The sequence below is a fragment of the Procambarus clarkii genome, chromosome 31 (genome assembly GCF_040958095.1).
Source record: "Procambarus clarkii isolate CNS0578487 chromosome 31, FALCON_Pclarkii_2.0, whole genome shotgun sequence".
NCBI classification, from domain to species: domain Eukaryota; kingdom Metazoa; phylum Arthropoda; class Malacostraca; order Decapoda; family Cambaridae; genus Procambarus; species Procambarus clarkii.
The window spans coordinates 32,643,451-32,670,950 of record NC_091180.1 but is presented as its reverse complement, the minus strand read 5'-3'; the positions used below and the strand labels follow the sequence as shown (position 1 = coordinate 32,670,950).

Below are 27,500 nucleotides of genomic sequence, written 5' to 3'. Positions count from 1 at the left end.
TACACCATACTGTCTACACTACCCTGCACCATACTGTCTACCGTACCCTACACCATACTGTCTACACAAACCCTGCACCATACTGTCTACACTACCCTACACCAAACTGTCTACACTACCCTACACCATACTGTCTACACTACCCTACACCAAACTGTCTACACTACCCTGCACCATACTGTCTACACTACCCTACACCAAACTGTCTACACTACCCTACACCATACTGTCTACACTACCCTGCACCATACTGTCTACACTACCCTACACCATACTGTCTACACTACCCTACACCATACTGTCTACACTACCCTGCACCATACTGTCTACACTACCCTACACCATACTGTCTACACTACCCTGCACCATACTGTCTACACTACCCTGCACCATACTGTCTACACTACCCTACACCAAACTGTCTACACTACCCTACACCATACTGTCTACACTACCCTGCACCATAGTGTCTATACTACCCTGCACCATACTGTCTACACTACCCTGCACCATACTGTCTACACTACCCTACACCACACTGTCTACACTACCCTACACCATACTGTCTACACTACCCTGCACCATACTGTCTACCGTACCCTACACCATACTGTCTACACTACCCTGCACCATACTGTCTACACTACCCTACATCAAACTGTCTACACTACCCTACACCATACTGTCTACACTACCCTGCACCATACTGTCTACACTACCCTACACCATACTGTCTACACTACTTTGCACCATACTCTCTACACTACCCTGCACCATACTGTCTGCACTACCCTACACCATACTGTCTACACTACCCTGCACCATACTGTCTACACTACCCTACACCAAACTGTCTACACTACCCTACACCATACTGTCTACACTACCCTGCACCATACTGTCTACACTACCCTACCAACCCGTTCTCGCAAATTTAATAAGTCAATATTGACTTATTAACTACGTGCATAGGTGATATTCTAAACATAATAGATACCCTTAAAAAGATTCATAGAAAACACTGACCTTACCTAACCTTGTTAGTATCTTAAGATAAGCATCTTATTGCTTCGTAATTACAATTATTACTTAACCTATACCTATTATAGGTTAGGTAATAATTGTAATTACGAAGCAATAAGATGCTTATCTTAAGATACTAACAAGGTTAGGTAAGGTCGGTGTTTTCTATGAATCTTTATAAGGGTATCTATTATGTTAAGTATGTCACCTATGCACATATTTAATAAGTCAATATTGACTTATTAAATTTGCGAGAACGGGTTGACCCTACACCATATTGTCTACACTACCCTACACCATACTGTCTACACTACCCTGCACCATACTGTCTACACTACCCTGCACCATACTGTCTACACTACCCTGCACCATACTGTCTACACTACCCTGCACCATACTCCCTACACTACCCTGCACCATATTGTCTACACTACCCTGCACCATACTGTCTACACTACCTGCACCATACTGTATACACTACCCTGCACCATACTGTATACACTACCCTACACCATACTGTATACACTACCTTACACCATACTCCCCACACTACCCTGCACCATACTGTATACACTACCCTGCACCATACTGTATACACTACGCTACACCATACTGTATACACTACCTTACACCATACTCCCCACACTACCCTGCACCATACTGTATACACTACTCTACACCATACTGCATACACTACCCTACACCATACTGTATACACTACCCTGCACCATACTGTCTACACTACCCTGCACCATACTGTCTACACTACCTGCACCATACTCCCTACACTACCCTGCACCATACTGTCTACACTACCCTGCACCATACTCCCTACACTACCCTGCACCATACTGTCTACACTACCCTGCACCATACTGTCTACACTACCCTGCACCATACTGTCTACACTACCCTACACCATACTGTCTACACTACCCTGCACCATACTGTCTACACTACCCTGCACCATACTGTCTACACTACCCTGCACCATACTCCCTACACTACCCTGCACCATACTGTCTACACTACCCTGCACCATACTGTCTACACTACCCTGCACCATACTGTCTATACTGCCCTGCACCATACTGTCTAAACTACCCTACACCATACTGTCTACACTACCCTGCACCATACTGTCTACACTACCCTGCACCATACTCCCTACACTACCCTGCACCATACTGTCTACACTACCCTGCACCATACTCCCTACACTACCCTGCACCATACTGTCTACACTACCCTGCACCATACTGTCTACACTACCCTGCACCATACTGTCTACACTACCCTGCACCATACTCCCTACACTACCCTGCACCATACTGTCTACACTACCCTGCACCATACTCCCTACACTACCCTGCACCATACTGTCTACACTACCCAGCACCATACTGTCTACACTACCCTGCACCTTACTGTCTATACTACCCTGCACCATACTGTCTACACTACCCTACACCATACTGTCTACACTACCCTGCACCATACTGTATACTACCCTGCACCATACTCCCTACACTACCCTGCACCATACTGTCTACACTACCCTGCACCATACTCCCTACACTACCCTGCACCATACTCCTACACTACCCTGCACCATACTGTCTACACTACCCTACACCATACTGTCTACACTACCCTGCACCATACTCCCTACACTACCCTACACCATACTGTCTACACTACCCTGCACCATACTGTCTACACTACCCTACACCATACTGTCTACACTACCCTGCACCATACTGTCTACACTACCCTGCACCATACTGTCTACACTACCCTACACCATAACTGTCTACACTACCCTACACCATACTGTCTACACTACCCTGCACCATACTGTCTATACTACCCTGCACCATACTGTCTACACTACCCTGCACCATACTGTATACACTACCCTACACCACACTGTCTACACTACCCTACACCATACTGTCTACACTACCCTGCACCATACTGTCATACCTACCCTACACCATACTGTCTACACTACCCTGCACCATACTGTCTACACTACCCTACACCATACTGTCTACACTACCCTACACCATACTGTCTACACTACCCTGCACCATACTGTCTACACTACCCTACACCATACTGTCTACACTACCCTACACCATACTGTCTACACTACCCTACACCATACTGTCTACACTACCCTGCACCATACTGTCTACACTACCCTACACCATACTGTCTACACTACCCTGCACCATACTGTCTACACTACCCTGCACCATACTGTCTACACTACCCTGCACCATACTCCCTACACTACCCTGCACCATACTGTCTACACTACCCTGCACCATACTGTCTACACTACCCTGCACCATACTGTCTATACTGCCCTGCACCATACTGTCTAAACTACCCTACACCATACTGTCTACACTACCCTGCACCATACTGTCTACACTACCCTGCACCATACTCCTACACTACCCTGCACCATACTGTCTACCACTACCCTGCACCATACTCCCTACACTACCCTGCACCATACTGTCTACACTACCCTGCACCATACTGTCTACACTACCCTGCACCATACTGTCTACACTACCCTGCACCATACTCCCTACACTACCCTGCACCATACTGTCTACACTACCCTGCACCATACTCCCTACACTACCCTGCACCATACTGTCTACACTACCCAGCACCATACTGTCTACACTTACCCTGCACCTTACTGTCTATACTACCCTGCACCATACTGTCTACACTACCCTACACCATACTGTCTACACTACCCTGCACCATACTGTATACTACCCTGCACCATACTCCCTACACTACCCTGCACCATACTGTCTACACTACCCTGCACCATACTCCCTACACTACCCTGCACCATACTCCCTACACTACCCTGCACCATACTGTCTACACTACCCTACACCATACTGTCTACACTACCCTGCACCATACTCCCTACACTACCCTACACCATACTGTCTACACTACCCTGCACCATACTGTCTACACTACCCTACACCATACTGTCTACACTACCCTGCACCATACTGTCTACACTACCCTGCACCATACTGTCTACACTACCCTACACCAAACTGTCTACACTACCCTACACCATACTGTCTACACTACCCTGCACCATACTGTCTATACTACCCTGCACCATACTGTCTACACTACCCTGCACCATACTGTCTACACTACCCTACACCACACTGTCTACACTACCCTACACCATACTGTCTACACTACCCTGCACCATACTGTCTACCGTACCCTACACCATACTGTCTACACTACCCTGCACCATACTGTCTACACTACCCTACACCATACTGTCTACACTACCCTACACCATACTGTCTACACTACCCTGCACCATACTGTCTACACTACCCTACACCATACTGTCTACACTACCCTGCACCATACTGTCTACACTACCCTACACCATACTGTCTGCACTACCCTACACCATACTGTCTACACTACCCTGCACCATACTGTCTACACTACCCTACACCAAACTGTCTACACTACCCTACACCATACTGTCTACACTACCCTGCACCATACTGTCTACACTACCCTGCACCATACTCCCTACACTACCCTGCACCATACTGTCAACACTACCCTGCACCATACTGTCTACACTACCCTACACCATATTGTCTACACTACCCTACACCATACTGTCTACACTACCCTGCACCATACTGTCTACACTACCCTGCACCATACTGTCTACACTACCCTGCACCATACTGTCTACACTACCCTGCACCATACTCCCTACACTACCCTGCACCATATTGTCTACACTACCCTGCACCATACTGTCTACACTACCTGCACCATACTGTATACACTACCCTGCACCATACTGTATACACTACCCTACACCATACTGTATACACTACCTTACACCATACTCCCCACACTACCCTGCACCATACTGTATACACTACCCTGCACCATACTGTATACACTACCCTACACCATACTGTATACACTACCTTACACCATACTCCCCACACTACCCTGCACCATACTGTATACACTACTCTACACCATACTGCATACACTACCCTACACCATACTGTATACACTACCCTGCACCATACTGTCTACACTACCCTGCACCATACTGTCTACACTACCCTGCACCATACTGTCTACACTACCCTGCACCATACTCCCTACACTACCCTGCACCATACTGTCTACCCTACCCTGCACCATACTCCCTACACTACCCTGCACCATACTGTCTACACTACCCTGCACCATACTGTCTACACTACCCTGCACCATACTGTCTACACTACCCTGCACCATACTCCCTACACTACCCTGCACCATACTGTCTACACTACCCTGCACCATACTCCCTACACTACCCTGCACCATACTGTCTACACTACCCTGCACCATACTGTCTACACTACCCTGCACCATACTGTCTATACTACCCTGCACCATACTGTCTACACTACCCTACACCATACTGTCTACACTACCCTGCACCATACTGTCTATACTACCCTGCACCATACTCCCTACACTACCCTGCACCATACTGTCTACACTACCCTGCACCATACTCTCTACACTACCCTACATCAAACTGTCTACACTACCCTACACCATACTGTCTACACTACCCTGCACCATACTGTCTACACTACCCTACACCATACTGTCTACACTACTTTGCACCATACTCTCTACACTACCCTGCACCATACTGTCTGCACTACCCTACACCATACTGTCTACACTACCCTGCACCATACTGTCTACACTACCCTGCACCATACTCCCTACACTACCCTGCACCATACTGTCAACACTACCCTGCACCATACTGTCTACACTACCCTACACCATATTGTCTACACTACCCTACACCATACTGTCTACACTACCCTGCACCATACTGTCTACACTACCCTGCACCATACTGTCTACACTACCCTGCACCATACTGTCTACACTACCCTGCACCATACTGTCTACACTACCCTGCACCATACTCCCTACACTACCCTGCACCATATTGTCTACACTACCCTGCACCATACTGTCTACACTACCTGCACCATACTGTATACACTACCCTGCACCATACTGTATACACTACCCTACACCATACTGTATACACTACCTTACACCATACTCCCCACACTACCCTGCACCATACTGTATACACTACCCTGCACCATACTGTATACACTACGCTACACCATACTGTATACACTACCTTACACCATACTCCCCACACTACCCTGCACCATACTGTATACACTACTCTACACCATACTGCATACACTACCCTACACCATACTGTATACACTACCCTGCACCATACTGTCTACACTACCCTGCACCATACTGTCTACACTACCCTGCACCATACTCCCTACACTACCCTGCACCATACTGTCTACACTACCCTGCACCATACTGTCTATACTACCCTGCACCATACTGTCTATACTACCCTGCACCATACTGTCTACACTACCCTGCACCATACTGTCTATACTACCCTGCACCATACTCCCTACACTACCCTGCACCATACTGTCTACACTACCCTGCACCATACTCTCTACACTACCCTGCACCATACTCCCTACACTACCCTGCACCATACTGTCTACACTACCCTGCACCATACTCCCTACACTACCCTGCACCATACTGTCTACACTACCCTGCACCATACTGTCTACACTACCCTGCACCATACTGTCTATACTACCCTGCACCATACTGTCTACACTACCCTACACCATACTGTCTACACTACCCTGCACCATACTGTCTATACTACCCTGCACCATACTCCCTACACTACCCTGCACCATACTGTCTACACTACCCTGCACCATACTCTCTACACTACCCTGCACCATACTCCCTACACTACCCTGCACCATACTGTCTACACTACCCTACACCATACTGTCTACACTACCCTGCACCATACTCCCTACACTACCCTGCACCATACTGTCTACACTACCCTACACCATACTGTCTACACTACCCTGCACCATACTGTCTGCACTACCCTGCACCATACTCCCTACACTACCCTGCACCATACTCCCTACAGTACTCTGCACCATACTGTCTACACTACCCTGCACCATACTCCCTACACTACCCTGCACCATACTGTCTACACTACCCTACACCATACTGTAAAGTTAACCTCTGCTATAGTGTTGGACTCGTTCGAGCAGTGGCTACTAATCTCCAGTCTTTGAAACACCAGGGGTCGTCCCCCTGTGTTAATGAACCCTTAGTGTACACCTGTATGACACATGTGTACATCTGTGTGACACATGTATACACCTGCCAGCGCCCCGAGACCACCTGTTCTATGTAAACACGCAATTATCACATTAAAACGAGACATGCAGCTGTGAGCCCCCGGGATACCCCGCAGCGGAGGGCTGGACGCATTGCGTACGCAAGGTGCGAATTAATTCCCTGAAACTTGAGTAGATATAAATAACTGTGCAGGGGGGGGGGGGGTTAGGGGAGTTAGGGGAGTGTGTGTGTGGGGGGGGGTGAACAGCTGTGATGGTGGGGGGTGGGTGTGTGGGTGTAGGGGAGGGGCAATGCGTGCCGTGTTGGGGGTGGCAGAGAGAGTGAGTGAGAGAGTGAAGGTCAAAAGGTGTTTCTGGTGAAGGGGGGGAAAGAGTGGATACATTAGTGACGTCACATGGCGGGCTAGCCGTGACGTGGCGGTGACGTCGCTTGAGGGAATATCCGGGTCCACAGCGTGTGGTATCCGGCCGCCGGATCAGCTTCCACCACCACCACCCCCGCCACGCCGGAAGCGGAGCTGTTCCGTTTATTTTGATTGTGTTTAGTGAAGGAATGGCGGTGGTGTGAAGGGTCGCTGGCTGCTGACACCTGCTGTAGTCTGCTGTCTGCTGCTGACACCTGTTGACACCTGCTGTAGTCTGCTGTCTTCTGCTGACACCTGCTGTAGTCTGCTGTCTCCTTCTAACACTTGCTGTAGTCTGCTGTCTTCTGCTGACACCTGTGTAGTCTGCTGACACCTGTGTAGTCTGCTGACACCTGCGTAGTCTGCTGACACCTGCTGTAGTCTGCTGACACCTGTGTAGTCATGAAGTGAATGTTGGCTGTCATGAAGTGAATGTTGGCTGTCATGAAGTGAATGTTGGCTGTCATGAAGTGAATGTTGGCTGTCATGAAGTGAATGTTGGCTGTCATGACGTGAATGTTGGCTGTCATGACGTGAATGTTGGCTGTCATGACGTGAATGTTGGCTGTCATGATGTGAATGTTGGCTGTCATGATGTGAATGTTGGCTGTCATGAAGTGAATGTTGGCTGTCATGAAGTGAATGTTGACTGTCATGACGTGAATGTTGGCTGTCATGACGTGAATGTTGGCTGTCATGACGTGAATGTTGGCTGTCATGACGTGAATGTTGGCTGTCATGATGTGAATGTTGGCTGTCATGACGTGAATGTTGGCTGTCATGAAGTGAATGTTGGCTGTCATGAAGTGAATGTTGGCTGTCATGAAGTGACTGTTGACTGTCATGACGTGAATGTTGGCTGTCATGAAGTGAATGTTGGCTGTCATGACGTGAATGTTGGCTGTCATGACGTGAATGTTGGCTGTCATGACGTGAATGTTGGCTGTCATGAAGTGACTGTTGACTGTCATGATGTGACTGTTGGCTGTCATGACGTGAATGTTGGCTGTCATGACGTGAATGTTGGCTGTCATGATGTGAATGTTGGCTGTCATGACGTGAATGTTGGCTGTCATGACGTGAATGTTGGCTGTCATAATGTGAATGTTGGCTGTCATGACGTGAATGTTGGCTGTCATGACGTGAATGTTGACTGTCATGAAGTGACTGTTGGCTGTCATGACGTGACTGTTGGCTGTCATGACGTGAATGTTGGCTGTCATGATGTGAATGTTGGCTGTCATGACGTGAATGTTGGCTGTCATGAAGTGACTGTTGACTGTCATGATGTGACTGTTGGCTGTCATGACGTGAATGTTGGCTGTCATGACGTGAATGTTGGCTGTCATGATGTGAATGTTGGCTGTCATGACGTGAATGTTGGCTGTCATGACGTGAATGTTGGCTGTCATGATGTGAATGTTGGCTGTCATGACGTGAATGTTGGCTGTCATGACGTGAATGTTGACTGTCATGAAGTGACTGTTGGCTGTCATGACGTGACTGTTGGCTGTCATGACGTGACTGTTGGCTGTCATGACGTGACTGTTGGCTGTCATGAAGTGACTGTTGACTGTCATGAAGTGACTGTTGGCTGTCATGACGTGACTGTTGGCTGTCATGAAGTGACTGTTGACTGTCATGATGTGACTGTTGGCTGTCATGACGTGAATGTTGGCTGTCATGACGTGAATGTTGGCTGTCATGATGTAAATGTTGGCTGTCATGACGTGAATGTTGGCTGTCATGACGTGAATGTTGACTGTCATGACGTGACTGTTGGCTGTCATGAAGTGACTGTTGACTGTCATGATGTGACTGTTGGCTGTCATGACGTGAATGTTGGCTGTCATGAAGTGAATGTTGACTGTCATGATGTGAATATTGGCTGTCATGAAGTGAATGTTGGCTGTCATGAAGTGAATGTTGACTGTCATGATGTGAATATTGGCTGTCATGAAGTGAATGTTGGCTGCCATAGAACATCAAACCAGGTTGTTTGACAGCTGTTCTTCGTGTTATTGACAACATCTCTCGCTGCTGGTAACCTTGACAAGAATGTGAACGCTTCGAGCGGGAATCGATCCCTGACCCGTAGGAGTATGACCCCCGAACGCTGTCTGCTCTGCCACGGACAGTCCGTGTGTGTGTGTGTGTGTGTGTGTGTGTGTGTATACTCACCTATTTGTACTCAACCTATTTGTGCTTGCGGGGGTTAAGCTTTGGCTCTTTGGTCCCGCCTCTCAACTGTAAATCAACTGGTGTACAGGTTCCTGAGCCTATTGGGCTCTATCATATCTACATTTGAAACTGTGTATGGAGTCAGCCTCCACCACATCACTGCCTAATGCATTCCATCTGTTAACTATTCTGACACTGAAAAAGTTCCTTCTAACGTCTCTGTGGCTCATGTGGGCACTCAGGTTCCACCTGTGTCCCCTTGTTCGCGTCCCACCAGTGTTGAATAGTTTATCCTTGTTTACCCGGTCGATTCCTCTGAGGATTTGGTAGGTTGTGATCATGTCTCCCCTTACTCTTTTGTCTTCCAGTGTCGTAAGGTGCATTTCCCGCAGCCTTTCCTCGTAACTCATGCCTCTTAGTTCTGGGACTAGTCTAGTGGCATACCTTTGGACTTTTTCCAGCTTCGTCTTGTGCTTCACAACATACGGGCTCCATGCTGGGGCCGCATATTCCAGGATTGGTCTTACATATGTGGTGTACAAGATTCTGAATGATTCCTTACACAGGTTCCTGAACGCCGTTCTGATGTTAGCCAGCCTCGCATATGCCGCAGACGTTATTCTCTTTATGTGGGCTTCAGGAGACAGGTTTGGTGTGATATCAACTCCTAGATCTTTCTCTCTGTCCGTTTCATTAAGTACTTCATCTCCTATTCTGTATCCTGTGTCTGGCCTCCTGTTTCCACTGCCTAGTTTCATTGCTTTGCATTTACTCGGGTTGAACTTCAACAGCCATTTGTTGGACCATTCACTCAGTCTGTCTAGGTCATCTTGTAGCCTCCTAGTATCATCCTCAGTTTCAATCCTCCTCATAATTTTTGCATCATCGGCAAACATTGAGAGAAACGATTCTATACCCTCTGGGAGATCATTTACATATATCAGAAACAGTATAGGTCCAAGGACTGACCCGTGCGGTACTCCACTCGTAACGTCTCGCCAATCTGAGACCTCACCCCTCACACTGACTCGTTGTCTCCTGTTACTTAGGTACTCCTGTATCCAACGGAGTACCTTCCCTTTCACTCCAGCCTGCATCTCCTGCTTTTTCACTGTGTGTGTACTCACCTAGTTGTACTCACCTAGTTGTGTTTGCGGGGGTTGAGCTCTGGCTCTTTGGTCCCGCCTCTCAACCGTCAATCAACAGGTGTACAGATTCCTGAGCCTATCGGGCTCTGTCATATCTACACTTGAAACTGTGTATGGAGTGAGCCTCCACCACATCACCCCCTAATGCATTCCATTTGTCAACCACTCTGACACTAAAAAAGTTCTTTCTAATATCTCTGTGGCTCATTTGGGCACTCAGTTTCCACCTGTGTCCCCTTGTGCGTGTTCCCCTTGTGTTAAATAGACTGTCTTTATCTACCCTATCAATCCCCTTCAGAATCTTGAATGTGGTGATCATGTCCCCCCTAACTCTTCTGTCTTCCAGCGAAGTGAGGTTTAATTCCCGTAGTCTCTCCTCGTAGCTCATACCTCTCAGCTCGGGTACTAGTCTGGTGGCAAACCTTTGAACCTTTTCCAGTTTAGTCTTATCCTTGACTAGATATGGACTCCATGCTGGGGCTGCATACTCCAGGATTGGCCTGACATATGTGGTATACAAAGTTCTGAATGATTCTTTACACAAGTTTCTGAATGCCGTTCGTATGTTGGCCAGCCTGGCATATGCCGCTGATGTTATCCGCTTGATATGTGCTGCAGGAGACAGGTCTGGCGTGATATCAACCCCCAAGTCTTTTTCCTTCTCTGACTCCTGAAGAATTTCCTCTCCCAGATGATACCTTGTATCTGGCCTCCTGCTCCCTACACCTATCTTCATTACATTACATTTGGTTGGGTTAAACTCTAACAACCATTTGTTCGACCATTCCTTCAGCTTGTCTAGGTCTTCTTGAAGCCTCAAACAGTCCTCTTCTGTTTTAATCCTTCTCATAATTTTAGCATCGTCCGCAAACATTGAGAGAAATGAATCGATACCCTCCGGGAGATCATTTACATATATCAGTAACAAGATAGGACCGAGTACAGAGCCCTGTGGGACTCCACTGGTGACTTCACGCCAATCGGAGGTCTCACCCCTCACCGTAACTCTCTGCTTCCTATTGCTTAGATACTCCCTTATCCACTGGAGCACCTTACCAGCTTCACCTGCCTGTCTCTCCAGCTTATGTACCAGCCTCTTATGCGGTACTGTGTCAAAGGCTTTCCGACAATCCAAGAAAATGCAGTCCGCCCAGCCCTCTCTTTCTTGCTTAATCTGTGTCACCTGATCGTAGAATTCTATCAAGCCTGTAAGGCAAGATTTACCCTCCCTGAACCCATGTTGGCGATTTGTCACGAAGTCCCTTCTCTCCAGATGTGTTACCAGGTTTTTTCTCACGATCTTCTCCATCACCTTGCATGGTATACAAGTCAAGGACACTGGCCTGTAGTTCAGTGCCTCTTGTCTGTCGCCCTTTTTGTATATTGGGACCACATTCGCCGTCTTCCATACGGTGTGGGTGTGTGTGTGTGTGTGTATGTGTGTGTGTATTCACCTAGTTGTGCTTGCGAGGGTTCAGCTCTGGCTCTTTGGTCCCGCCTCTCAACTGTCAATTAACAGGTGTACAGATTCCTGAACCTACTGGGTTCTATCATATCTACACTTGAAACTGTGTATGGAGTCAGCCTCCACCACATCACTGCCTAATGCATTCCACCTGTTAACTACTCTCACACTAAACAAATTCATTCTAATGTCTTTATGGCTCATTTGGGCACTCAGTTTCCACCTGTGTCCCCTAGTGCGTGTGCCCCTTGTGTTAAATAAACTGTCTTTGTCTACCCAATAAGAGCCTTCTATTGATAATTACTTACTGCCCTATCAGTTCCTCTGAGAATCTTGTATGTGGTTATCATGTCCACCTAACTCTTCTGTCTTCTAGCCACGTGAGGTTTAAATGAACAAATCCACAAGGGTCGTGACGAGGATTCAAACCTACGTCCAAGAGGATCCCAGGCGCTGCCTTAATCGACTCGGCTACGACATGGTCATAACAATTGCAACCGGGAAATCATCCTGATTTACCAAGGGATCCTGCAGCCTCTCCGAGACACAAACCAGGGTTTGACGCAATTCCCCCCGTCCACTCGACCTATGTCAATAGGCTATGTCAATAGACACAACCATTCCTGGTTTGTGTCTCGGAGAGACTGGGATGCTCTCTGACGTAGGTTCGAATCCCCGTCACGGCCCTTGTGGATTTGTTCATTTGATGCATCACGCTATTGCGATTTCTGTGTGTAACGTGAGGCTTAATTCCCGTAGTCTCTCCTCGTAGCTCATACCCCTCAGCTCGGGTACTAGTCTGGTGGCAAACCTCTGAACCTTCTCCAATTTAGTCTTGTGCTTGACTGGATATGGACATCATGCTGGAGCCGCATACTCCAGGATTGGTCTGACATATGTGGTATACAAGGTTCTGAATCATTTCTTACACAAGTTTCTAAATGCCGTTCTTATGTTGGCCAGCCTGGCATATGCCGCTGATGTTATCCTTTTGATATGGGCTTCAGGGGACAGGTCTGGCGTGATATCTCTCTCTCTCTCTGACTTTTGAATTATTTCATCTCCCAAATGATACCTTTTATCTGGTCTTCTGCTCCCTACACCTACCTTTATTATATTACATTTTTTTTTTATTAAACTCTAACAACCATTTGTTGGACCATTCCTTCAGTTTGTTCAGGTTTTCTTGAAGCCTTATGTATGAAGTGTGTGTTCTCACCTAGTTGTGCTTGCGGTGGTTGAGCTTTGGCTCTTTGGTCCCCCCCCCTCTCAACAATGAATCTACAGGTGTACAGGTTCCTGAGCCTACTGGGCTCTAGCATATCTACACTTGAAACTGTGTATGGAGTCAGCCTCCACCACATCACTTCCTAATGCATTCCATCCGTTAACTACTCTGACACTGAAAAAGTTCTTTCAGATGTGGCTCATTTGGGTACTTAATCTCCACCTGTGTCCGCTAGTTCGCGTACCACCCGTGTTAAACAGTTTATCTTTATCTACCATGTCAATTCGTCTGAGAATTTTGTAGGTAGTGATCATGTCGTCCCTGACTCTTAAGTGTACCAGTGTCGTGAGGCTCAGTTCCAGGAATCTTTCCTCATAGGTCATACCTCTCAGCTCGGGGACTAGCCTGGTGGCATACCTCTGAACCTTTTCTAACTTCGTTTTTTTGTTTGACCAGATGTGAACTCCATGCTGGAGCCGCATACTCCAATATTGGTCTGACATATGTGGTACAGAAGGTTTTGAATGATTCCTCACATTAGTTTCTTACGGCAGTTCTTATGTCCGCCAGCCTTGCATGCGCCGCTGATGTTATCCTTTTAATGTTGGCTTCAGGAGACGGTCTGGTGTGATATCATCCCCCAGATCTTTCTCTCTTCCTGACTCCTGAAGGATTTCTTCTCCCAGCTGGTACCTTGTGTTTGGCCTCCTGCTCCCTACGCCTATCTTCATCACTTTGCACTTGCTCAAGTTAAACTCTTGTAGCCATTTGTTGGACCATTCCATCAGTCTGTCCAGGTCATCCTGTAGCCTCTTGCTGCCCTCCTCTGTCTTAATCCTTCTCATAATTTTAGCATCTTCAGCAAACATTGAGAGGAATGAGTCTATGCCCTCTTGAAGATCATTCACGTATATCAGAAACAGGATAGGACAGAGTACAGAGCCCTGTGGGAGTCCACTGGTCAGTCTGAGATCTCACCCCTCACAGTAACGCTATGCTGTGTGTGTACTCCCCTATTTGTACTCACCTATTTGTGCTTGGGGGGGTTGAGCTCTGGCTCTTTGGTCCCGCCTCTCAACTGTCAATCAACTGATGTACAGGTTCCTGAGCCTATTGGGCTCTATCATATCTACATTTGAAACTGTGTATGGAGTCAGCCTCCACCACATCACTGCCTAATGCATTCCATCCGTTAACTACTCTGACACTAAAAAAGTTCTTTCTAACGTCCCTGTGGCTCATTTGGGTACTCAGTTTCCACCTTCTTCCCCGTGCACCAGTTCCACCAGTGAATAGTTTATCCTTGTCTACCCTGCAAATTGCCCTGAGGATTTTGTAGATAGTAATCATGTCTCTCCCCACTCTTCTGTCTTCCAGTGTCGTAAGGTGCCTTCCCGTAAGGTGTGTGTGTGTGTTTGCGTTAATGCTCACCTGTGTTGGCAGAGATCCCCACCTATATTTGTGTTTATGATAAACCCATCTTCCCCCTGGATATTCCCCATGGTAGTGTCATGGTGGGCTCAGGATCCCCTGCAAGATGGGGGGGGGGAGGGGTTGCGTCTACAATCTTGCATCATAGTGTATCCTTCTTGGAGGCGGCAAGGAACGGAACCACTCTACCAGGTAACCGTTCCGTTCTAGCAGGTCGTCATTGCATCCTAATCATGACTACGGGACGCGGAACTCAGTACAAGTATGTTACCTGCGTACGAGTCAGGAGCATGGCGTCCATATATATATATATATATATATATATATATATATATATATATATATATATATATATATATATATATATATATAGTATTAAATATGACCGAAAAAGTAAGATTAATAATTCTAACACGAATTTTCTCAATCTTTCTTATATTTCTTTTCACTGTTGATGGTAACTGAAAAATCTATTCTCCAAAATTCATTTTTATTTCTAGTCTGACGCGACACTTGAACGCGTTTTGTAAAACTTATTACATTTTCAAAGACTTTAGTTTACACACACACAACTATAACTGAACAGAGTTTAAACAGCTTCGATTTTATACCTGCATTTGGGTGAGGTGATATGTTACAACAGTTTTGGATGAGGTGAAAACAAACTTTCAACACAAGACAGAACACGAAACAATGGGTATAATATTTTGTAAGTTAAAGGGAAGAATGGAAGTAACTGCAAAGGGCCTATTGGCCCATATTTCTTGATGCTTCTATATTGGTACGGAGTCTTGAAGTGGGTAGAATATAGTTGTGCATTAATTGGCTGTTGATTGCTGGTGTCGACTTCTTAATGTGTAGTGCCTCGCAGATATCAAGCCGCCTGCTATCGCTGTATCTATCGATGATTTCCGTGTTTTTTGTTAAGACTTCTCTGGTGATGGTCTGGTTGTGGGAAGAGATTATATGTTCCTTAATGGAGCCCTGTTGCTTATGCATCGTTAATCGCCAGGAAAGAGATGTTGTTGTCTTGCCTATATACTGAATTCTTTAAGGCTTACAGTCCCCAAGAGGGCATTTGAAGGCATAGACGACATTGGTCTCTTTTAAAGCGTTCTGCTTTGTGTCTGGAGAGTTTCTCATGAGAAGGTTGGCCGTTTTCTTGGTTTTATAGTAGATCGTCAATTGTATCTTCTAATTTTTGTCTGTAGGGATAACGTTTCTATTAACAATATCTTTCAGGACCCTTTCCTCCGTTTTATGAGCTGTAGAAAAGAAGTTCCTGTAAAATAGTCTAATAGGGGGTATAGGTGTTGTGTTAGTTGTCTCTTCAGAGGTTGCATGGCGTTTCACCTTCCTTCTTATGATGTCTTCAACGAAACCATTGGAGAAGCCGTTGTTGACTAGGACCTGCCTTACCCTACAGAGTTCTTCATTGACTTGCTTCCATCCTGAGCTGTGGCTGAGAGCACGGTCGGCGTAAGCGTTAACAACACTCCTCTTGTACCTGTCTGGGCAGTCACTGTTGGCATTGAGGCACATTCCTATGTTTGTTTCCTTAGTGTAGACTGCAGTGTGGAAACCTCCGCTCCTTTCCATGACTGTTACATCTAGAAAGGGCAGCTTCCCATCCTTCTCCATCTCGTAAGTGAAACGTAACACAGAATTCCGCTCAAATGCCTCCTTCAGCTCCTGCAGAAGGAGGGGGAGCTGCAGAAGGCTCAAATGCTCCTGCAGAAGGAGGAAGTAACTGCAAAGGGCCAATAGGCCCTTTGCAGTTACTTCCATTCTTCCCTTTAACTTACAAAATATTATACCTATTGTTTCGTGTTCTGTCTTGTGTTGAAAGTTTGTTTTCACCTCATCCAAAACTGTTGTAACATATCACCTCACCCAAATGCAGGTATAAAATCGAAGCTGTTTAAACTCTGTTCAGTTATAGTTGTGTGTGTGTAAACTAAAGTCTTTGAAAATGTAATAAGTTTTACGAAATACGTTCAATAGAAATAAAAATGAATTTTGGAGAATTGATTTTTCAGTTACCATCAACAGTGAAAAGAAATATAAGAAAGATTGAGAAAATTCGTGTTAGAATTATTAATCTTACTTTTTCGGTCATATTTAATAATATATGTTTACAGGAAAGACTGCTACCAATATATATATATATATATATATATATATATATATATATATATATATATATATATATATATATATATATATATATATATAACAAATCAAATGTGAATTAGCATAATAGGTTAATAGGTTGGGTCTTAGCATATTCATTGTACTCACAAGAAGATGTCTCAGGTGAATATGATTTAAGGTGAATGACTCCAGATAGTGACCCCAGAGTGACCCCAGTGACCTACGATGAGTCTATAATGCAGACAGTGCCCCAGTTGAAGTCGCTACCAATCTGAAGCAGCTAGCCAGTTAACAGTTAAATGAAATGGTTTGACCTGTTAATCCAATACTGTCATTGTAATTATTTGAGGTAAACATTTGAGGATCTTCAAATGGGGTAAAGATGGTGATGTGTCTTGAAGGGGTTGTGATGGTGAAGATGGTGTGATGTCCTACCTACGGTGGAGGACAGCCTGGCAGCCTACGGTGGAGGACAGCCTGGCAGCCTACGGTGAAGGACAGCCTGGCAGCCTACGGTGGAGGACAGCCTGGCAGCCTACGGTGGAGGACAGCCTGGCAGCCTACGGTGAAGGACAGCCTGGCAGCCTACGGTGAAGGACAGCCTGACAGCCTACGGTGGAGGACAGCCTGGCAGCCTACGGTGAAGGACAGCCTGGCAGCCTACGGTGAAGGACAGCCTGGCAGCCTACGGTGAAGGACAGCCTGGCAGCCTACGGTGGAGGACAGCCTGGCAGCCTACGGTGAAGGACAGCCTGGCAGCCTACGGTGGAGGACAGCCTGGCAGCCTACGGTGAAGGACAGCCTGGCAGCCTACGGTAGAGAGCAGCCTGGCAGCCTACGGTAGAGGGCAGCCTGGCAGCTTACGGTGGAGGACAGCCTGGCAGCCTACGGTGAAGGACAGCCTGGCAGCCTACGGTGGAGGACAGCCTGGCAGCCTACGGTGAAGGACAGCCTGGCAGCCTACGGTGGAGGACAGCCTGGCAGCCTACGGTGGAGGACAGCCTGGCAGCCTGCGGTATAGAGCAGCCTGGCAGCCTACGGTGCAGGACAGCCTGGCAGCCTGCGGTGCAGGACAGCCTGGCAGCCTGCGGTGCAGGACAGCCTGGCAGCCTACGGTGCAGGACAGCCTGGCAGCCTGCGGTGTAGAGCAGCCTGGCAGCCTGCGGTGTAGAGCAGCCTGGCAGCCTACGGTGGAGGACAGCCTGGCAGCCTGCGGTGTAGAGCAGCCTGGCAGCCTGCGGTGCAGGACAGCCTGGCAGCCTGCGGTGTAGAGCAGCCTGGCAGCCTACGGTGGAGGACAGCCTGGCAGCCTGCGGTGCAGGACAGCCTGGCAGCCTACGGTGGAGGACAGCCTGGCAGCCTGCGGTGTAGAGCAGCCTGGCAGCCTACGGTGAAGGACAGCCTGGCAGCCTACGGTGGAGGACAGCCTGGCAGCCTGCGGTGTAGAGCAGCCTGGCAGCCTGCGGTGCAGGACAGCCTGGCAGCCTGCGGTGTAGAGCAGCCTGGCAGCCTACGGTGGAGGACAGCCTGGCAGCCTGCGGTGTAGAGCAGCCTGGCAGCCTACGGTGGAGGACAGTCTGGCAGCCTGCGGTGCAGGACAGCCTGGCAGCCTGCGGTGCAGGACAGCCTGGCAGCCTACGGTGTAGAGCAGCCTGGCAGCCTGCGGTGCAGGACAGCCTGGCAGCCTACGGTGTAGAGCAGCCTGGCAGCCTGCGGTGCAGGACAGCCTGGCCCCTACGGTGTAGAGCAGCCTGGCAGCCTGCGGTGCAGGACAGCCTGGCCCCCTACGGTGTAGAGCAGCCTGGCAGCCTACGGTGTAGAGGAGCCTGGCAGCCTACCTATCTAGTCATGCAGTCCTCCATGAATCATGGGGTTCCACAGGCCCTCATGTCCTCAATGTCCATCACGAGTACGGCATTCTATCCCATCTTCACCATAAACCTCAATCCCATTGAAATTGTTAGGGTGGAAATATATCCAATATATCCAATGGGAAATATATCCAATGTGGGATTCTGGGCCACGCGTAATAATTCGTGGTTTAATTAAAACCTAAACTCTCTCTCTCTCTCTCTCTCTCTCTCTCTCTCTCTCTCTCTCTCTCTCTCTCTCTCTCTCTCTCTCTCTCTCTCTCTCTCTCTCTCTCTAACAAGACTTCTTGTTAAATGCGTGATGTATTCCATTCACCTGGGGGCTGTAGGAGACTCGAATCCTGGACCCCTATGTGTGTGTGTGAGATGCTCTATCGACCGTGCTATTAAGTGGCCTTAATAAGGAAAGTTTCGTTATATTACAGTAAGAAATGGTGTAATTTGTTTGAGCAGATTTATCTTAAAATTGTTCCGAGTGTATACAATGTGTATGAATATGTCATTATAAACAGCAGCTAGGGAATAATTATGAATCGAAGCCTGCGGCTTCGTGAATCGGGACCCAGGTTCGTAAGTGTTTGCATTACTGCTTCGTGAATCTGGTCCCTGGGTTAGTAAGTTCTTGCGTAACTACTTAGTGAATCTGGCCCCAGGTTAGCAAGTGCTTGCGTAACTGCTTCGTGAATCTGGCTCCTGGGTTAGTAAGTGCTTGCGTAACTGCTTCGTGAATCTGGCCCCTGGGTTAGTAAGTGCTTGCATAACTGCTTAGTGAATCTGGCCCCAGGTTCGTAAGTGCTTGCGTAACTACTTCGTGAATCTGGCCCCAGGTTCGTAAGTGCTTGCGTAACTGCTTCGTGAATCTGGCCCCAGGTTCGTAAGTGCTTGTGTAACTGCTTCGTGAATCTGGCCTCTGGGTTCGTAAGTGCTTGCGTAACTGCTTCGTGAATCTGGCCCCAGGTTCGTAAGTGCTTGCGTAACTGCTTCGTGAATCTGGCTCCAGGTTCGTAAGTGCTTGCGTAACTGCTTCGTGAATCTGGCTCCAGGTTCGTAAGTGCTTGCGTAACTGCTTCGTGAATCTGGCCTCTGGGTTCGTAAGTGCTTGCGTAACTGCTTCTTGAATCTGGCCCCTGGGTTCGTAAGTGCTTGCGTAACTGCTTCGTGAATCTGGCCCCCAGGTTCGTAAGTGCTTGCGTAACTGCTTCGTGAATCTGGCCTCTGAGCTGCAATAGTTACGCGGCGAATGATGGTTGCGTCATGGCTGCGTCGTGGTTGCGTCATGAATGCGTCATGGTTGCGTCATGGTTGCGTCATGGTCAGTGGGGCCAACATCCTGAGGACTACGGCTTGTCAGTCACGTCAGCTCCTTCAGCTTCTCCTGATCCCTCGTAGTCTCTACTGCCTTGAGTCTTCGAGCAATCTTAAGGACCCCTTAAAGAGGTCAGGTTAGGCAGTCTTTGTTGTTGAGTGGAGCTCTAAGACTGTGTACTGGAACCGGCTATGGTGTCAGTGTGTGTGTGTGTGTGTGTGTGTGTGTGTGTGTGTGTGTGTGTGTGTGTGTGCGTGTGTGTGTGTGTGTGTGTGTGTGTGTGTGTGTGTGTGTGTGCGTGTGTGTGTGTGTGTGTGTATGTGTGTGCGCGTGTGTGTGTGTGTGTGTGTGTGTGTGTGTGTGTGTGTGTGTGTGTGTGTGTGTGTGTGCGTGTGTGTGTGTGTGTGTGTGTGTGTGTGTGTGTGTGTGTGTGCGTGTGTGCGTGTGTGTGTGTGTGTGCGTGTGTGCGTGTGTGCGTGTGTGCGTGTGTGTGTGTGTGTGTGTGTGTGTGTGTGTGTGTGTGTGTGTGCGTGTGTGTGTGTGTGTGTGTGTGTGTGTGTGTGTGTGTGCGTGTGTGTGTGTGTGTGTGTGTGTGTGTGTGTGTGTGTGTGTGCGTGTGTGCGTGTGTGCGTGTGTGTGTGTGTGTGTGTGTGTGTGTGTGTGTGTGCGTGTGTGTGTGTGTGTGTGTGTGTGTGTGTGTGTGTGTGTGTGTGTGTGTGTGTGTGTGCGTGCGTGTGTGTACTCACCTAGTTGTGCTTGCGGGGGTTGAGCTCTGGCTCTTTGGTCCCGCCTCTCAACCGTCAATCAACAGGTGTACAGGTTCCTGAGCCTATCGGGCTCTATCATATCTACACTTGAAACTGTGTATGGAGTCAGCCTCCACCACATCACTTCCTAATGCATTCCATTTGTCAACCACTCTCACACTTAAAAAGTTCTTTCCAATATCTCTGTGGCTCATTTGGGCACTTAGTTTCCACCTAAGTCCCCTAGTGCGTGTGCCCCTTGTGTTAAACAGCCTGTCTTTATCAACCCTGTCGATTTCCTTGAATGGATCTTGAATGTGGTGATCATGTCCCCCCTAACTCTTCTGTCTTCCAACGAAGTGAGGTTTAATTCCCGTAGTCTCTCCTCGTAGTTCATACCTCTCAGCTCGGGTACTAGTCTGGTGGCAAACCTTTGAACCTTTTCCATTTTAGTCTTATGCTTGACTAGATATGGACTCCGTGCTGGAGCCGCATACTCCAGGATTGGTCTGACATATGTGGTATATAATGTTCTGAAAGATCCCTTACCCAAGTTTCTAAAGGCCGTTCTTATGTTAGCCAACCTGGCATATGCTGCTGATGTTATCCTCTTGATATGAACTTCAGGGGACAGGTCTGGCGTGATATCAACCCCCAGGTCTTTCTCTCTCTCTGACTCTTGAAGTATTTCATCTCCCAAGTGATACCTTATATCTGGTCTCCTGCTTCCTACCCCTATCTTCATTACATTACATTTGCTTGGGTTAAACTCTAACAGCCATTTGTTCGACCATTCCTGCAGCTTGTCCAGGTCTTCTTGAAGCCTCAAACAGTCCTCTTCTGTTTTAATCCTCATAATTTTGGCATCGTCCGCAAACATTGAGAGAAATGAATCGAGACCCTCCGGGAGATCATTTACATATATCAGAAAGAAGATAGGACCGAGTACAGAGCCCTGTGGGACTCCACTGGTGACTTCACGCCAATCGGAGGTCTCACCTCTCACCGTAACTCTCTGCTTCCTATTGCTTAGGTACTCCCTTTTCCACTGGAGCACCTTACCAGCTACACCTGCCTGTCTCTCCAGCTTATGTACCAGCCTCTTATGCAGTACTGTGTCAAAGGCTTTCCGACAATCCAAGAAAATGCAGTCCGCCCAGCCCTCTCTTTCTTGCTTAATCTTTGTCACCTGGTCGTAGAATTCTATCAAGCCTGTAAGGCAAGATTTACCCACCCTGAACCCATGTTGGCGATTTGTCACGAAGTCCCTTCTCTCCAGATGTGTTACTAGGTTTTTTCTCACGATTTTCTCCATCACCTTGCGTGGTATACAAGTCAAGGACACTGGCCTGTAGTTCAGTGCCTCTTGCCTGTCGCCCTTTTTGTATATTGGGGCCACATTCGCCGTCTTCCATATTTCTGGTAGGTCTCCCGTCTCCAATGACTTACTATACACTATGGAGAGTGGCAAGCAAAGTGTTTCTGCACACTCTTTCAGTATCCATGGTGAGATCCCGTCTGGACCAACAGCCTTTCTAATATCCAGATCCAGCAGGTGTCTCTTGACCTCCTCTCTCGTAATTTTGAACTCTTCCAAGGCCGCCTGGTTTACCTCCCTTTCTCCTAGCACAGTGACCTCACTTTGTTCTATTGTGAAGACCTCGTGGAACTCTTTGTTAAGTTCTTCACACACCTTTTTGTCATTCTCTGTATACCTGTCCTCGCCTGTTCTAAGTTTCAATACCTGTTCTTTCACTGTTGTTTTCCTTCCTATGTGACTGTGGAGTAGCTTTGGATCGGTCTTGGCTATGTTTGCTATATCATTTTCAAAACTTTTCTCTGCTTCTCTTCTCACCCTGACGTACTCATTCCTGGTTCTCTGGTATCTCTCTCTGCTTTCTGGTGTTCTGTTATTCCAGAAGTTCCTCCACGCCCTTTTGTTCAGTTTCTTCGCTTCCATACATGCCCTATTATACCATGGATTCTTCTGTTGCTTCTCGGATTTTTCCCTTTGGGCCGGGATGAACCTGTTTACTGCCTCCTGACACTTTTGGGTAACATAGCCCATCATACCCTGTAATGACTTATCTCTGAGGTCTGTGTCCCAAGGTATTTCACTTAGGAAACTTCTCGTCTGTTCATAATTCCCCTTTCTGTATGCCAGCCTTTTGATTCCTAGTTCTTTTTTGGGGGAGATAATTCCTAGCTCTACCAGGTACTCAAAGTTCAATACACTGCGGTCACTCATTCCCAAGGGCGCTTCCATTTTAACTTCCCTTATATCCCACTCATTTAGGGTAAATATCAAATCAAGCATTGCTGGTTCATCTTCTCCTCTCATTCTTGTTGGTTCTTTGATGTGCTGGCTTAGAAAGTTTCTTGTTGCCACGTCCAGCAGCTTAGCTCTCCATGTTTCTGGTCCTCCATGCGGGTCTCTGTTCTCCCAATCTATCTTCCCATGGTTGAAGTCTTCCATAATTAGTAGTCCAGATCCATTCCTGCTAGCAACAGAAGCTGTTCTTTCTATTATGTTAATGGTGGCCATGTTGTTTCTATCATATTCCTGTCTTCTGTCATTTGGTGGTGGATTATATATGACTGCGACTATAATTTTTTTCCCTCCATTTGTTATGGTACCTGCTATGTAGTCACTGAAACCTTCACAGCCCTGAATATCCATCTCCTCAAAATCTCAGCCTTTTCTTACCAGCAGAGCTACACCACCACCACCTCTTCCTTCCCTCTCAACATAATAGTCCTGTGGGAACACTGTGTTTGTTATCGTTTTCGTTAGCTTTGTTTCTGTGAGGGCTATTATGTCTGGGTTTTCCTCGAGCACGAGTTCTCCAAGCTCATTTGCTTTATTTGTAATTCCATCTGTGTTAGTGTACATTGCTTTGAGGCTCACTTTCTTCTGTCCCTTCTCAAATCGCCTCCTTGGTGAGTGTTCTGCTGGTGGGGGAGGCTGTTCCATGGGTGTGAGGACCTGTGAGGTGGATAACAAGGTCTCAGAGGATACTGGGATGAGGGGTGGGGAATCCAGTGAAGGGGGAGGGACAGGGAGGGTATAGGGTGAAAGGGGAGGGAGGACAGGAAGGAAAGGGGGGGAGGGAGGACTCGGCGGGAGGAGGGAAGGGGTAGAAGGGTGGGGATTGGGTGTGGGGGAAGGGAGATTTGGCTGAACATTTGAGTGGGGGCAGGGAGGGTTTGGGGTAGGGGGGTTTTCTATGCAGAGGAGGGTGGCGGGGTTGTCCTTCCCTCTGGTGTTACTGGGTAGCTGGTTGTGGGTTCCCCCCTCGCCTCTGGGGGTGTTGTGTTGGGAGCTGTGACTTGTGTGTGTGTACTCACCTAATTGTACTCACCTAATTGTGCTTGCGGGGGTTGAGCTCTGGCTCTTTGGTCCCGCCTCTCAACCGTCAATCAACTGGTGTACAGATTCCTGAGCCTATTGGGCTCTATCATATCTACATTTGAAACTGTGAATGGAGTCAGCCTCCACCACATCACTTCCTAATGCATTCCATTTGCTAACTACTCTGACACTGAAAAAGTTCTTTCTAACGTCTCTGTGGCTCATTTGGGTACTCAGCTTCCACCTGTGTCCCCTTGTTCGCGTCCCACCAGTGTTGAAAAGTTCGTCCTTGTTTACCCGGTCGATTCCCCTGAGGATTTTGTAGGTTGTGATCATGTCTCCCCTTACTCTTCTGTCTTCCAGTGTCGTGAGGTGCATTTCCCGCAGCCTTTCCTCATAACTCATGCCTCTTAGTTCTGGGACTAGTCTAGTAGCATACCTTTGGACTTTTTCCAGTTTCGTCTTGTGCTTGACAAGGTACGGGCTCCATGCTGGGGCCGCATACTCCAGGATTGGTCTTACATATGTGGTGTACAAGATTCTGAATGATTCCTTACACAGGTTCCTGAACGCCGTTCAGATGTTAGCCAGCCTCGCATATGCCGCAGACGTTATTCTCTTTATGTGTGTGTGTGTGTGTGTGTGTGTGTGTGTGTGTGTGTGTGTGTGTGTGTGTGTGTGTGTGTGCGTTTGTGTGTGTGCGTGTGTGTGTACCTTTCGTGTAACTGGTGACTCGCCAAACAGGATGAACTTGACGTTAGCTAACTCAAGCTAACGCGGTTGGCAGCTAATGTTTTGTGTGTTATATAACTGGGGCAGGAAAAGTCGTGGTGTTTGTTCAAGTGAAGTACCAACTGTCAACGGATGTGTGACGGTATAATCTGTGGACGGTAACTGCGGCTCCGATAAACGCTAACGAAATGAATTTTGATGAGCGAGTGTGTGGATTAAATCATCTGTGTCTTGGCTTGCCTTTGTAATTGTCTGTCATTTATTACTCTACTAGTTTTTTGTTTGTTTGTTTTGCACAGTGCTTAATTCTTTATTCTTGTTTGACTTTTCCTCAGTTCTTCGTTTCTCTTGTATCATTCCTTCTCCCCCCACCCCCTCTCTCTCTCTCTCCTCTACACCAATCTTTTACCCTTCTCCCCTGTCCACCTACCTATCCCCCCCTACCCCCGGCAGGAGAGGGTTATCTTGAGATGATTTCGGGGCTTTTTTTTTAGTGTCCCCGCGGCCCGGTCCTCGACCAGGCCTCGACCCCCAGGAAGCAGCCCGTGACAGCTGACTAACACCCAGGTACCTATTTTTTTAATGCTAGGTAACAGGGGCATAGGGTGAAAGAAACTCTGCCCATTGTTTCTCGCCGGCGCCTGGGATCGAACCCAGGACCACAGGATCACAAGTCCAGCGTGCTGTCCGCTCGGCCGACCGGCTCCCTTAGGGTGCCCACATAGACATCCCAGGATTTGCCAGCTGTTTTCCCATGCTCTTGCATGGCTCTCTGCGTGGCACAGTGCCTCATCCAATCAGTTTAGAGCCCGCCTTGTAATTGTTGTATGGCCCCATCTATCGTCTCTCAAGGATTTAGGAGTTAAGGGAGGCCCTCGACAGAGCTGTCCGGCCGGAAAGAAAAAATCCCGTGTGGATTGGGGGGATTTTGAGGGGGATTATTAATTGTAGTTATGGATAGCTCCGTGATGATTGTTTCAGGGGGGCGAATTGGTCATTTTGGTGCCGGGTTGGGTATGGTGGCTTGGAGGAGAGTTCCAAGGTCTTTGACAACATCTGGCGTCCACAATTTGACATTTTAGTAAGCGTAACTTTTTAAGTATAACTACTCACTTAGTTGTGCTTGCGGGGGTTGAGCTCTACCTCTTTGGTCCCGCCTCTCAACTGTCAATCAACATGTTTAGAAGTTCCTGAGCCTACTAGGCTCTATCATATCTACACTTGAAAATGTGTATGGAGTCAGCCTCCACCACATGTGTGTGTGTGTGTACTCACCTAATTGTACTCACCTAATTGTGCTTGCGGGGGTTGAGCTCTGGCTCTTTGGTCCCGCCTCTCAACCGTCAATCAACTGGTGTACAGATTCCTGAGCCTATTGGGCTCTATCATATCTACATTTGAAACTGTGAATGGAGTCAGCCTCCACCACATCACTTCCTAATGCATTCCATTTGCTAACTACTCTGACACTGAAAAAGTTCTTTCTAACGTCTCTGTGGCTCATTTGGGTACTCAGCTTCCACCTGTGTCCCCTTGTTCGCGTCCCACCAGTGTTGAAAAGTTCGTCCTTGTTTACCCGGTCGATTCCCCTGAGGATTTTGTAGGTTGTGATCATGTCCCCCCTTACTCTTCTGTCTTCCAGTGTCGTGAGGTGCATTTCCCGCAGCCTTTCCTCATAACTCATGCCTCTTAGTTCTGGGACTAGTCTAGTAGCATACCTTTGGACTTTTTCCAGCTTCGTCTTGTGCTTGACAAGGTACGGGCTCCATGCTGGGGCCGCATACTCCAGGATTGGTCTTACATATGTGGTGTACAAGATTCTGAATGATTCCTTACACAGGTTCCTGAACGCCGTTCTGATGTTAGCCAGCCTCGCATATGCCGCAGACGTTATTCTCTTTATGTGGGCTTCAGGAGACAGGTTTGGTGTGATATCAACTCCTAGATCTTTCTCTCTGTCTGTTTCATTAAGTACTTCATCTCCTATTCTGTATCCTGTGCCTGGCCTCCTGTTTCCACTGCCTAGTTTCATTACTTTGCATTTACTCGGGTTGAACTTCAACAGCCATTTGTTGGACCATTCACTCAGTCTATCCAGGTCAT

The 27,500-nt window shown here is 47.7% G+C and overlaps 1 protein-coding gene across 2 annotated transcripts in view; it reads left to right on the top strand.

Annotated features, from left to right (window-relative positions):
- Window positions 1-27,500, top strand: part of LOC138349873 (uncharacterized) — a 315,021-nt gene that overhangs the window by 16,981 nt on the left and 270,540 nt on the right. Inside the window, exon 1 of one of the 2 annotated variants that reach the window (XM_069334698.1) lies at window positions 19,219-20,698. The exons of the other annotated variant lie outside the window; for it this stretch is intronic. Within the exon in view, the coding sequence (XP_069190799.1) occupies window positions 20,502-20,698 (197 nt within the window). The 5' untranslated portion in view covers window positions 19,219-20,501. Of the gene's footprint in view, window positions 1-19,218; window positions 20,699-27,500 lie in introns of those variants that run through there. 2 annotated transcript variants of the gene reach the window in all.